At 41.8% G+C, this 14,862-nt stretch overlaps 1 protein-coding gene across 3 annotated transcripts in view; it reads left to right on the forward strand.

Moving 5' to 3' along the window:
• The first annotated feature begins 13,586 nt into the window (after nucleotides 1–13,586).
• Nucleotides 13,587–14,862, forward strand: part of PCYT1B (phosphate cytidylyltransferase 1B, choline) — a 96,778-nt gene continuing 95,502 nt past the window's right edge. The window contains exon 1 of one of the 3 annotated variants that reach the window (XM_062183957.1): nucleotides 13,587–13,841. In XM_062183957.1, coding sequence (XP_062039941.1) covers nucleotides 13,725–13,841 — 117 coding nt within the window. In that variant the 5' untranslated portion in view covers nucleotides 13,587–13,724. The remainder of the gene's footprint in view (nucleotides 13,842–14,862) is intronic. The other 2 variants (XM_062183959.1, XM_062183956.1) reach the window with 2 other exon arrangements.

Consider the following 14,862-nt stretch of genomic DNA (forward strand, 5'->3'; position numbering starts at 1 on the left):
TTCATACCAGATCCTTCTTCATTTTTAGGGAAATCATTCGAGAAGAAATAGTATCAAAATTTCTTGTGCCGATAACCAGAAGTAGACAAGAAGAACAAAGCGTAAAAGATAAAAGCAGCAGACAAAAGAACAAAGCAAGGTCTATTACAGTATTGAGGGCATTCAGCTAAACACTTCAGTTGTATTCAAGCCCCACAAAACCCTCAGGGGAATTATGAACCTTTTCTTACTCTTGAAGAAACTGAGGCTTAAAGAGGTTAGGATACTTGCTCAAAAACACACAGTTTGTAATTGAGTAGTGGAGCTAGAAGTCTGACAGCAAAGTTTTGGCATTTATGAATATTGGCTTAGTATATATGTACTGAGAGTGCCAGACATCTTACAAAACATGATAATCAATTTTTATCTTTTTGAAAAATATAATTTTTTAAAAGTTTATTTATTTATTGGAGAGGCAGAGTTAGAGAGAGAGAGAGAGAGAGAAAGAGAGAGAGAGAGAGATCTTCCATCTACTAGTTCACTCCCCAAATGGCTGCAATGACTGGAGCTGAGCTGATCTGAAGCCAGGAGCCAGGAGCTTCTTCCGGGTCTCCCAAGTGGCACATAACAGAGAGCTGGATCGGAAGTGGAGCAACTGAGACTCAAATCAGCGTCCATATTGAATGCCAGCACTGCAGGTAGACACTTAACCTACTATGCCACAGCACCAACCCCTAAAAATATAATTTGTATTGTGTGGAGTTTCAAACATATACAAAATTAGACAAAGCAGTATATTCCCTATACAATGTATACATGTGTGCACATATCACATTGTACCCCCATACATCTGCACAGTTATGTGTCAATTAAAAATAAAATAAAACCTTAAAATTTAAAGTAACCAAAACCACAATTTCCTATTTGTACTATTCATGTACTCTCCACCTAGCTTCAATGGTGAGCAGCTCATGACGAATCTTGCTTCACCTAAAGCTTTTGAGTCTCAGCATTATTGACATTTTGGGCTGGATAATTTTTTGTTGAGCATGTCAAGCACACACATAAGACAAGGCAAGGTCAAGGTCTCACTGATTCGACTGGTGAAACTACAATGAATCACTTTCAGATTCAGACAATTTATTGCTATGTACACAATAAAAGAAACGGTAGCCAATGGTGCCAGCTTCTCCTGGTTCTTGCCCCACAAACCAAAAAGAACAACACTGAAACAAAAGGGGCCAGAAGACCCTGACTCCCACTGCTATGGAACCCATTGTAGAACAAAAACTAAATACTTGCAAGAGATTACAGCTCTGTACTGAGAGAGGCAGGGCAGAAAGGCCCATATCCCCACAGAGAGGAGGAAGCCATTAGAAGCTGTCTCATGATAAGGAGGTGAGTGGGCGATGGCTTTGGACTGATGAGCCTCCCATCCTTTCACATGCCCGGAGGATCACAAGGTGTTCCCAGTGCTCCAATGAACTGCACTTCAAGCCTTTGGCTGCGTGATCTATGTGAACACATTCAAGGTCATCAGGGTGCCAGGGTAGGACCATTCCCCTACAGTGGAGGACTGTCTTGTGTGTTCTAGGATGTTTTGCAGCAGTCATGACCTCCATTCAGTAGATGCCTTTAGCTCCACCTCCAAGTTATAACAACCAAAAATGTCTCCAGATGTCTCTAAAAGTACCTTGGAGGAAAGATAGACTCAGCTGAGAACCTCTGATCTACAGCATCCCACATCCAAAAACAGACTTTGTAAGGAGGAGGACTTCAAAAAGTTTGAGGAACATGGAATTTAAAGGTCACTTTATTTTGGTGCAGAAAATTGAAATCTGTTCATGTTTTTTTCATAATATGCATTTTTCATGAACCTTCTGAAGACTGCTCATATTTGATCTACAAATATTTCAAATCTATTTTTAAAATAAAGTCTTGAAAACATAACACAATACCATCATTATATATAAACAAATTAACAATAATTCCTTTATAGCATTCAGTTTGTTCAAATTTCTAATTATCTCATAAATTTTTACAGTATTTTGAATTAGGACTCTATTAATGCAATATACAGATTGATATGTCTTTTACATTCCACTTAATCTATATATTTCTCCCAATGTTTTGGTTAAAGAAACTAAGTTTGTTCCACAGAGTTTCCTATAGTCTAGGATTTGCTGATTACATCCCCATGGTGTTAGAATACTCCTTTTTCACTTGTGCATTTCCTGTGAATTGGTCTTGGATCAAGAGATGTGATCAAAGACAGATTCTATTTACTTAGTAGACTACTTCATAGGTGCTGCACCTACTTCTGTCAATAGTACATAACATCTGGGTTGTCTGCCTTTCTGTTGTGCTAGCAGTAGTTAATGAACAGTGCCCAGACCTGGTTATTAAAGTTTATAAGTAGGGATAATTCATTACTCATTCTAAGGCAAGACACTCTTCTTCACTGTATGATTATCCAGAGGGATAGTGTGTATAGGAAAGGTACGGTAAATGCTTGACACTTTCTCTTGCTTTCAGTGTTCAAAGTTATGCATTTATTCTTTTGGGTTCTCCAATGCAGATAAATGAGGCTTGCTTGTTTTTGGATAGCATTATGAACTCATGGCTTAAACATACTCTATGGGTTTCAATCCATTACAGTTCTTACCCTTATTGATGCTTAAACTTTCCATCTTTGACTGGCAGGGGTCTCTTCAAATTGGCTTCTAACTTCTTTTGACAATTTCTGTCATTGAAAATTTTTTAAAATTCATTTTCATTCCTTATTTGAAAGGTAGAGAGAGACAGAGATCAGTCTTCCACGAGTGGGTTCATTCCCCAAATGTCTACAACAGTCAGGGCTACGCCAGGCCAAATCCAGGATCCCATAATTCTATCCGGTGTTCTCATAAGTGGCAAGAACTCAACTACTCGAGCCATTAACCAACGCATTCCAGGGTATGCATTAGTAGCAAACTGGATTGTAAGCAGAACAGCTGGAACTTGAATCAGGCACTCTGATAAGGGTTGTGGGTATCCCAAGAGGTGATTTAATCACTGCATCAATGTCTGCTCCTCTACCATTTTCAAAGGTTAATATAACTTATATATTCACGTATTGTTATCTTCACAGCTTCACCTGGTGAACCACTGTACTTACTATATTTTTGCAATTGCTCTACAACTGTGTTACTGGAAGTGTGGGCCTCAGGTAATGCCTATGAGCTTGTTCAAAATACGAATTGATGGGCCTTACTCTGACCTAATGAATTAAAGCCCAGGAAACTGCAGTTTACTAAGATCTAAACATGGTTCTTCTGCACATCAAAGTTGCAGAAATTCTGCTGTAAGAATTGACTTCAGAGCTTTGGGTACCTGGCATCTTCTGTTTAAGGTCAAGATCACAGGGATTCTCTCTAGTCCTTCAGGAACCTTTCACCATAGCAGGCCATCTCTCTATTCTTGTTGGATATCAGCAGGAGTGCAATCATCTTGGGGTGGGAGTGGGGGATATTTCTGAAATTTTTGCAACAACCATAAGTCAAAATTTGATAGGTGCATGATAATTCTGGTTAATACAACTTTGGATCCAAAAATTAAGACTTCATAACTGATTTTCATGTGTGGCCTTATGAAGTTGTCATGATGAAAATTTCTCTTTTAATTGCTTTAGAAAAGATTTTTATTTATTTGAAAGTCAAAATTACACAGAAGGGGAGAGACAGAGAGACAGAGATATTTCATCTACTGGTTCACTTTCCAGACAGCTGCAAGGGCCAGGGCTGGGCCAAGTCAAGGCCAAGAGCCAGGAGCTTCATCTGGGTCTCCCATGTGGGTAGCAGATGCCTGAGTACTGGGTTCATCTTCTGCTGCTCTTTCCAGACAATCAGTAGGAAACTAGATTGGAAGTACAGCAGCCAGGACAAGAACTGTGCACCCATATGGGTTGCTGGTGCCCCAAGCTACGGCTTTACCTGCTACACCACAATGCTGGCCACAGTCATGATGCAAATTCAATAGATTTATTTAAAAAATGTTTTTGAGCAATGGCAGTATTTTGCTTATATGTTCTAGGGACTTCCATGGTTCACTGATAATGGTTTTGCTTTTTTTTTTTTTTGAGTTCCTATAGCTGAATGGTGAGGTTATTCAGACCATTTTGCAGAAATAAAGGTTTGTTTTTCCTTGAAACCGTGCTTATCCCTTGCTTGCTCACTTGCTTACTCAAGAGAATATCTTCATGTAGTGAAGTTGGGTTTCTGCGGAGAACCATTAGCTGCAGAGTTATCCTCTAGCACTGTCAGTGAGTCATTCGACACAGCCTCCCATTTGACACTTTAGTTGGTTATGTATGGGGCCGGCGCTGTGGTGCAGCAGGTTAACGCCCTGGCCTGAAGCGCCAGCATCCCATATAGGCTCCATTTCTAGTCCTGGCTGCTCCACTTCCAATCCAGCTCTCTGCTGTGGTCTGGGATAGCAGTAGAAGATGGCCCAAGTCCTTGGGCCCCTGCACCCACGTGGGAGACCCAGAGGAAGCTCCTGGCTCCTGGCTTCGGATTGGCGCAGCTCCGGCTGTTGCAGCCATCTGGGGAGTGAACCATCAGATGGAGGACCTCTCTCTCTCTCTTCCTCTCCTCTCTCTATGTAACTCTGACTTTCGAATGAATAAATAAATCTTTTTAAAAAAGTAGGTTATGTGCTTAATATGATTGGTTTTGGACATACTGAGGGTTTTTACACAGCCAGCTTCTTGGAACACAAACTCTAATAGGGTTTTTCTCTCTTGATGCAAACAAAATGGAGACTCTTGAAAAAAAGAGGGGCTAATAGTTTGGGGGTCAAAATCTATTTTTTAATAAGGTCCTTCATCATCACCGCTTCAACACAATGATTCTGGCTTGGAGTGCAACACAAGGACTTCTGAAAGTTTAGGGGGTGCAAGCCAGGCCTCAGTGTTTTTGAGAGTTTTCCAGGTGATTCGAATGTACAACAAAAGTTGAGAACCTTGTGTAGTGAAGCAAACACCATGAGAGGATTTCTGAAGACACGAGCTTAGACTTCTGAAATGTTAGGCTCTCTTTTTCAAGGGTAGGATAGCTGATAAACTTGAGGGCTTTCGGAAGGGTCATTTATCACCAACACCACCCATTATTATTCAGAGATTTAAAGTTCACTCACAAAGAAGAGAATCTGGTGAGTCCACCTCTGCTTGTATTGCAGGGGAAGAACCTATTATTTATGGGGAAGAGAGAGAGACAGAAAGAGCTCCCTCTGCTGGTTCACTCCCCAAATGCCTACAACAGCAGCGACTGGCCTGAAACTCAATCCAGGTCACCCATATGGGTGGCAGGGACCCAGTCACTTCAACCATCACCTGCTGCCTGCCAGGGCCTCCATTAACAGAAAGTTAGAGTCAGAAGCCAGATCCTGGCATTGAACCCCAGCACTGTGAGGTGGGATGCATGTGTCTTAACTGGAGTCTTAAGTGCTGCACCAAACACTCACTTCAAGACACATCTTGAATGTCAGCTACTGAACGAGTCAAATATGAGATTTGTAGGGACTTAATAAAAGCTTTTATCTAGCTAGGTTATATTATTAAATGTCAAACAAACTAAATGAAAAGCTATCCAAAAACAGCAAAATGAACAGAGCTGGGGAAATGATGAGATTTCAAGGCAGCATGCAATGAGCGGGGCCTCTGAAGTCCAGTGGCTCTGAATTGGAAACTTCATTCTGCCATAGAGGATCTCTGTGACCTCAGGCAAATCATTCCACATCTCTATGCTGCTGCTGTTATCTGAAAACAGGGCATAATGCCTGTACCTGACACAGAGTAGGCTTCCATACTACTATGTATTACAATCATAGACAGATGATGTGTTGTTCACAATATCTGGAGATGATATGCCACGTCCAGCAAATGCTAAGGCAGGTGTTATAGGCAGAATAACAGCCTCTACATCCTGATTCCCAGAACCCGAGAATATGTTGTCTCGCATGGCTAAAGGGACTTTACAGATATGATTAAGTTAAAGAGCTTGCGCCAGGGAGATTATCCTGGATTACCCAGGTGGGCCTAATGTCATCACAAGGGGCCTTTTAAGTGCAAAAGGGAAGCAGGAGACTTAGAAAAGAAGATGTGCTACTGAAGCAGAGGCTGGAGTGATGCATTTGCTGGCTTTGAAGATGGAAGAACATGGGGCATGAGCCAAGGAGTGAAGGCGGCCTCTAGAATCTGGGAAACAAATTTGCCCCTAATGACTTCAGCAGAAACACAACCATGCTGACACATTGATTTGAGTCACTGACGCACATTTCAGACTTAAGACCCTGGCCCAGAACTTGAAGATAACGGATTTATATTGTTTTCAGCCACTTCATTTGTGGTCAATGGTTACAGCAGCCATAGGAAAGTAAGCCAGATGATCAAACCAAATATCCAAGCATTCAAAGATTCTGAGTGCAGATTTTGTAAGACAAAGAGCTGCTTTGCAGAGCATGTCATTCAAAATCTATTAGTAAAGTCCAAAGATCATAATAACAGCTTACTTGTGAATTAGCATATTCATCCTGGGATCAGATGATCTTGATTACTCACCACTCAAGCTCATTTGTTTCACATTCAGGACTCAGGTGAAATCCTCAGGACCCTGCAATATTTGCTGCTGCTCTGACAAGTTGTACCTAGTTGGACAGCAAGAAGGAAGAAAACTGTTTATGGTACATCAATAGCCAAGGAGAGAAATTATTTCGTATATGAAAAAAGCGTAAATGTGGTCAACCATTCTGAGGGCAATTTGACAATTAGTATCCAAAAAAGTGTATCAAAACCCTTAAAAATGCAACTACTGTGACTCAGCAGTTTTACTTAGAAGAAAATTCATCCTAGGGGCCAGCGTTGTGGCGTAGCTGGTTAAGCTGTTGCCTGTGAAGCCAGCATCCCACATGAGCACTGATTTGAGCCCTGGCTGCTTCACTTCCTTTTCAGCCCTCTGCTAATGCACCTGGGAAGACAGTGGAAGATGCTTCAAGTACTTGGACCCCTGCACCCAGTTTGGAGACCCAGATGGAGTTACAGATTCCTGGCCTTGGCCTGACAGCCTTGGCTGTTGCAGCCATTTGAAGAGTGAACCAGCAGATGGAATATCTCTGTCTCTCTCTGTCTCTCTGTCTCTCTCTCTCTGTAATTCTACCTTTCAAATAAATAAGCAAATCTTTAAAAAGAGAAAAGAAAATTCATCCTGGGGGAAGACTGGATTAATATGCATATCATTCATCTGCTCAAAAATCCTTTCATAGCTCCCATAATTGCTTATAGAATAATACTTGGAGAGATTGAAAGGAGACAGAAGTATATCCACTTACATTGGATAATTAAGACTGGCAGGTGTTTGTAATGGTTACATCTTGGACTAGACTTGAATTTGGTTAGATTATTAACCTTGATGTTCCCTGAACTATCTTTGATATAGTTTCTCTTTTTCGTTAAAAATCACTGGAACAGTGATTGTGACTAACAGTTTCAATGTTAAGTCAGTGCCTGGCCTTCTACATGTCTCATAAACTATTATCCAATTTTCTGGGTTCAATAAATTAAAATTTCACGTGTTTAGAATTGAGCCAATAAGTGTTGAAAATTACCTGCATGTTACTTATCCAGTGATATTCAGATAATATATTTGGCATGGAAAAATGACTCCAAAATTTCAAATCATGCTCAAAGCTAAGTGAGGAATCTTTATTCATTTTTTTGTCTGTTGTATTATGTGGTTCAGTTTCATGTCTGGGCCCTAACCCCACCAAGGAAAAACCCAAATTTACACAGCATTCTTGAATATGATGGTGGCTGCCTTTGGAGTTTTGATTAAGCTGCACTACATGTGTGATTATTACTTGTAAACAGATGATTAGATATTAATTAGACAATAAGTGATTGTAAAGCACTTAAAAAATAAAAGTGTTTATAAATACCACCAAGTAATAGCAATAATAATTCTTTACTGACTGCACAGCTGCTAATGTCAATAAGAATGATTTATTCTAGCTAAGGGCAACATTAATTTATGCAAAAAACTCTGCCATCATATCTGTTTTGCTACAGCAAAATAAAATATTTTTGCAACTGATTTTTATCATCAGCATTTAGATAAATAGATCTCATTTTGATCAAAAAATATCTTTTTAAGACCTTCTCAAACACAGGTGCAACCATTACAGCACGATATCCTTGAATGCTAAGAATTTCGGAGCTCCTTACTGCTAACCTCTCCAACTTACATCAAATATTTATTTAAATATAAGATGTAAGATGACATTTCATTAGCCATATCTTTATTTATGTCATGCTGAATCTATGCAATTGCCCCATAGCACCTTAAAGACCATGCTTAGAATCAACACATTTTGGTCAAATGGATGAGTGAAGGTCATTTCTATTATGGTTATTACAGAATTGGGAGAAGAAAATCCATCTTAAGAATAAGACAAAGCACTTTCATTCTATCACCTTGGTTTTTTCTTTAATTTTCAAAATGTAAGTTTTGAAAGGCTGACTTTTGATGTGTTGCCATTATTTTTCCCCCTCATGGCTACTATAGGTTATGGCCCTTTATCAGTACTGATCTTGATCCACTAATGGGTCAGTGTTCACCTTTTATCTGTGTTCATCTTTTATCGTATGTAAATTCAAACACCTACAGTGATCCAGATCCAAGTTGCACACACATGATGTGAAATGAACTAAATGAATAAAAGTGAGTAGTGTTTCATGTTACATGAATTCAACAGAAAATAGTTGGAGGGCTTTGTTGGATGACGAGATGTGCATGAATTACACAATAACCTTGTTAATAAGCAAATCTACTAGAGTGTCAATTTGTTGGGTCAACAACAGGAGTCACTGTGCACTTGCTCCTCATGTGAGATCTCTGTCCTTAATGTGCTGTACATTGTGATTTAATGCTATAACTGTACTCAAACAGTAGGTTTCACTTTGTGTTTCTATGTGGGTGCAAACTGTTGAAATCTTTACTTAATATATACTAAATTGATCTTCTGTATATAAAGAGAATTGAAAATGAAAAAAAAATAAGCAAATCTAACTACATCAAACGGTGAGACAGTGTAGTTTGATGGAAAAGAGTTTCCCTTTGATTCAAATGACCTGGATTCAAGTGATACATCTATCACTTACTCTGTGACCTTGGTGAAGTCACTTACCCTCTCTGAATCTTGTTTATTCAACTGAATAATCTTTGAGTGTTAAAATTTATCTCAGAGTGCTATCATAGTTTAATGTGTGAAAAACACCACATGAGGGATGAAATGCTTTCCACTGAAAAATATTTTTATTACTATAGCTGTCCTGGGGCAGGAGTAGAAACGATTTATACATGGGTTTTATTACTTAGTACAGTGGATTTTTTTTTCCTGGACCATGTCAGGTTTTAGGCCCAAACCTTAAGGTACTGTAGACAACTGAGGAAGTGACTCAAAACAGATGTAAAAGTGACAAAATTTCACAGGAGGTAATAATGGTCTCAGGAAATATTAAATTCTTCTGTCAACTTTACTTTGTGTTTTCCATCTTGTTTCTTTGTAATAAATTCCATCTTTGGCAAATCTAAGGGGGTGAGAAGGAACGTGAATAGAAAAGGAAATGTAGAAGAAATAGTGGAATCAGGAGTGATAGCACTAGAGATGAATTTGGAATGAAGGTTTTACATGTGGCCTAGTTGATAAATACTAAGAGCAGTATAATATCTGTAGTGGCATACAAATTGTAGGTAAATAATTTACAATTTACCCTAGGGTTTTGCCAATATTTATATACAGTTTTTTAAATAAAATTTCCGTAAGCATGACTGAAGATTGGAAAATCGAAGGGAAAGATATGTTTAGAGAATAGCAAGCTGAAGAATGCATACTTTATTTAAAAATAATAAAAAATATTGCGATTAAAAGAATTTGGGGGGCCCCCGGCACTGTGGTGTAGTAGGTTAATCTTCCACCTGCGGTGCAGGGCTGCTCCTTTTCCACTCCAGTTCTCTGCCATGGCCTGGGAAAGCAGTAGAAGATGGCCCAAGTGCTTGGGGCTCTGCACCCACGTGGGAGACCTGGAGGAAGCTCCTGGCTCCTGGCTTCAGATTGGCACAGCTCAGGCTGGCCATTGAGGCCATTAAGGGAGAGAACGGGGTGGACAGAAGACCCCTCTTTCTCTGTCTCTCAAATACATGAATAAACTTTTCGTTTGTTTTTAAAGACCAATCTCCGGCGGGGGCGGGCAGGCGTTCACCCAGCAGCTAAAGACACCAGTTAAGGCACCTGGGATTGGCATTAGAATACCTGGGTTGGAGCCCCAGAGCGGCTCCGGACTCTAACTTCCTGCTAATTTGCATCTTGGGAGGTGGCAGCGATGGCTCAAGTAATTGGATTCCTGCCACTCACATGGGAGACTTTGGCTCAGCATTCTAGGCTGGCCATTGTGAGCTTGTGAGTAATCTGGGGGGTAAACCAGCAGAAAGAAGTGCTCCTGCTCTCTCTCATTCTACCTTTCAAATAAATATATAATTTAATTAACAAAAAAGAATCTGACTCACATCACCCAGCAGAGCTGCGAAAGGGGAATCACAAATATAATGCAGGGACTGACTCTTCCAGATTGATGGGCTCAGTAGAGCTAAATCTGCAGCTTGAGGTGTTTTGTACTTCCAGGTGGCCAGCCGAGGCAGGAAGGAAATGCTCTATTTCAAACGATCACTGGAATTCGTACATCATTAGCATTCTCCTGAGCACAGATAATATACTGTCAAGTGATGTCATCATAACAGCAGGATCTGTAACTCAAATTGTGCAGATCTCTGCTACAGAATCCATTTTCTTCTTTTTTTAGGGCTAGCCTTTTGTGTATTTGAGGACTAATAAAAATAATGTCCCCTTATGTTAGCATTTTAAACTACAAAGTGTGTTCATATGTTATTCCATTTGGTTTCCCACAATTCTATGAGGGAGGCAGACACAATATTTTTCACCCATCCTTTGGACTACTGGTTCTCAAAAGTAGACCGGCAGAATTAGTATTGAGGAGGAATTCATTAGAAAAGGAAATTCCAGTTCCATCCCAGGCCTACTGAATCAGGTCTGGGGTCCAGTGTAGGATCAGTAATTTTCATTCCTTTAAAAAAAGTATTTTTGTTTTTATTGTATTTGAAAGGCAGAGAGAGAGAGAAGGAGAGAGGGAGATAGTAAGGGAGAGGGAGAGGAAGAGAGAGAGAGAGAGGGGTCTTCCACTTGGTGGTTCACTCCCTAAATACCCACAAAAGTCGGGGCTGGGCCTGGCTGAAGCCAAAAGCCAGAAACTGAACGTAGGTCACTCATGTGGGTCACAGGAATGTAAGTACCAGAGCCATCGCCTGTTGCTTTCCAAGATGTGCATTAGCAGGAAGCTGGATGGGAAGCAGAGTAGCCAGGACTTGAACCAGGCACTCTGATATGGGATGCAGGCATCCCAAGGAGCATCTTTTTTTTTTTTTAAAGATTTATTTATTTTACTTGAAAGTCACAGTTACACAGAGAGAGGAGAGGCAGAGAGAGAGAGAAGGAGAGAGGGAGATAGTAAGGGAGAGGGAGAGGAAGAGAGAGAGAGAGAGGGGTCTTCCACTTGGTGGTTCACTCCCTAAATACCCACAAAAGTCGGGGCTGGGCCTGGCTGAAGCCAAAAGCCAGAAACTGAACGTAGGTCACTCATGTGGGTCACAGGAATGTAAGTACCAGAGCCATCGCCTGTTGCTTTCCAAGATGTGCATTAGCAGGAAGCTGGATGGGAAGCAGAGTAGCCAGGACTTGAACCAGGCACTCTGATATGGGATGCAGGCATCCCAAGGAGCATCTTTTTTTTTTTTAAAGATTTATTTATTTTACTTGAAAGTCACAGTTACACAGAGAGAGGAGAGGCAGAGAGAGAGAGAGAGAGAGAGAGAGGTCTTCCATCTGCTGTTCACTCCCCAGATGGCTGCAACAGCCAGAGCTGCGCAGATCCGAAGCCAGGAGCCAGGAGCTTCTTCCAGGTCTCCCACGTGGGTACAGGAGCTCAAGGACTTGGGCCATCTTCTACTGCTTTCCCAGGGTATAGCAGAGAGCTGGATCAGAAGTGGAGCAGCCCATATGGGATGCCGGCACCGTAGGCTGCAGCTTTACCCACTATGCTACAGCACTGCCCCCCCCCCCCCCAAGGAGCATCTTTATCACTATGCCAAATGCTTGCCCAACAATTTCCATTTCTCACAAGTTCCCTGGTGATGCTTCTGTTAGCGCTGCCAGCCCCAGATCACACTTGGATAAAAACCTTGGCTACAAGTAAAATGAAAGCTTTAGAAGCCCGGGGACTTGTCGTCAGGGCACTCCTACCTTGGTTCTTTTCCCACAGCATGAGCTGCATCCCTGCTCCTTGCCACCATCCCTCCTGTCTTTCAAATCCGAGCCATTATTTTTGAGCTTTGACACGCTGAGCAATTACTCTAAATTGTAATCTCCTCATCTGTAAAATGGGAATAATAATAGAATCTATTTCTTTGGGTTCTTGTGAAGAAAGAGCTAGTACTGCACTATTCTTGTGTTTATACATGCTAGTGATGACTATGATTTCTATTAATGTTAAAAGTATGACATTTCACTAGAACAAATTTTACAGTTTAGACATGGAGGCACATCATCTTTAATATTCCATCTGGGATGTTTCTCTGATCGCCATGAGATTTGGTTGAGGGCTGTGTGCTTAGGAAAGGAGACCCAAGTAGGAAAATGAGAGCAGAGGCACAGGCCAGTGCAGGGAAGACGCTAGTGAAGGGCAGACAACCTCAAGACTTCCTTGGGAAAACTCCCAGCAGCTGCGGAGTCCAACAGTTGCTGAGAGAGGGAGCAATGGGCACGGGCAGCCAGAGGTGGGCAGCAAGCTGTCAAAAACAATCTACCTCTCCCAAAGTTTCTCCTAGGCAGCCCCAGGGGGCAGGCTCCAGGGCTACAAGGCCCCAGGGGACCTGCCCCAAGGGGTGAACACTCAGGTGCTCACAGCAAATGCCCTGAAAAGCTCTCCGAGGTCAGCTAGTAACTGACACAGCGAGTTTGGGCTCAAAAGTGGCTTTGTCTTCAGGGTGACTCCTATTTGACAAATATTCTGACCACAGCACATCACAGGCTCATGCCAGGGACGTGGCCCCCTTTTTAGTGGAGGTTTGCTATGTTCTTTCTCAAGGCATCCTGGGCTTCTCAGGAAGCGGTTTTATCTTATCTGCGTAGTGCAGCCCGGGTCCCTTGCCGGGAACGGACAGAGACCTTCATAACAAAATTAAATATAAGAAACAAAGCAGCAAGTTCGGGGCCCGTGGGTATGGCCGGCCGGCCAGCCAATAGGGCCCGGCCGCTCTCCGACGGAGTGGTACTATGATGACAGTAGCCAACCAGCGCGTTCCATGCAAATGAGGCTACTGTATTCCCGCACCCGCCGCTCCAGTGCCGTCTGGTTGTTATAGTGATAAACTGAGGCCTTGCCTCTTGGCTCCTCTGAGAAAGAAAGGGGCGGCGGCGAGGGTGGGTGGGTGGCTAACCTTTTACCTCCCCCAGGGAAGACAGAAAGAAGGGAAGAAGCAGGGGGATGGGTAGGGAAGAGAAAAATACGTGACAAAGAAAACATTCTCTGTCTGGGAGGAGACTCACAGAGAGAGTAGAGCCTGAGGGAGCATTCGCTGGCCATGCCAGTACTTAGCATTGATGCTGAGTCAGAAACAGGTATCCCAAAATCCCTTTCTAATGAGCCTCCCTCAGAAACCATGGAGGAAATAGAGCACACATGCCCACAGCCTCGACTGGTAAGTAAAGACAAAGGATGCAAATGTATGCGTGGCTATGGCACAAAAGAGTTCCTTATGCGCCCGCAGCCAGCGAGGAAAAGGATGCTTAGAGGATTTTCATGTAAATGAGAATGGAGCTACCGCCTAATCCGTGTCAGCTGTTTATACTTAGCTTCTCTACCGGGCGCTGCTCTCAGCTTACAAAGCATCATTGTTTTGGCTGGGTAGGAAACGGGCTGCTTGGGATGTGCGGTGTTTTTGTGCTTTGGGAGGAGGGGATGACCTTTTTCCTTTCAGGTGTATTCTTCGTCTGAAGGTAAAGATCCTACAGTGTAATTTTAAAATGGTATTCTCTTGGCAAAGCCGGGAACGAGTCTCGTGTTAAGTTACGAATTCTAGCTCAGGAATGATTCGGTCCTCAACTGATTTTTGAGCCTAATGTTAATTATGGAAAAATGAAAGCGACATGGAGGCAAAACTTCCCCATTCATTTGAAAATAAATATCAAAGAGTCCCTCAAGGATGTATTTAGAAATAATAATGTGTGTTTAAGATAAATCATAAAAATTTCTAGAGTATGCTGTGAGGCTTTCTTTTTGGGTCGTGGAAACCTGAAAACCCGAAGCTACATCTGTTTGGAAAGGGGCTGCATGCCTTTAATAATGAAAGTGTTGAAACGGGGCACCCGGCACTTCCTTCCTTTTCAGTAACTGGTATACCGGATTGGATCAATCTCATCCCTAAGGTGGATGCGGAAGTTCGTCCTCAATCACCTTAACATGTGTCCCCAAGGAATGAAAAGCATCAAATGTGTAGTGGGCTTACTGTGCCCTGAAGTCTTGTGGAACTTGGGGAAACCTCTCTTTGAACCTCCAAATCCTAGAGACTCACTAGTTAGAGCTACCCTTTATCAATTTCCTCCAATTTAAAAAGTGCAGTATTTTCATTGGCTGTGGAGTTTGATCCTAGGAAGAGGTGTTTTTTATTTTTTTAAGAATTTTGTCGGGTAGTATTTTCTGTTAACCTCCAAAATGAGAGC

The sequence above is a fragment of the Lepus europaeus genome, chromosome X, assembly GCF_033115175.1.
Source record: "Lepus europaeus isolate LE1 chromosome X, mLepTim1.pri, whole genome shotgun sequence".
In the NCBI taxonomy this organism is placed as follows: domain Eukaryota; kingdom Metazoa; phylum Chordata; class Mammalia; order Lagomorpha; family Leporidae; genus Lepus; species Lepus europaeus.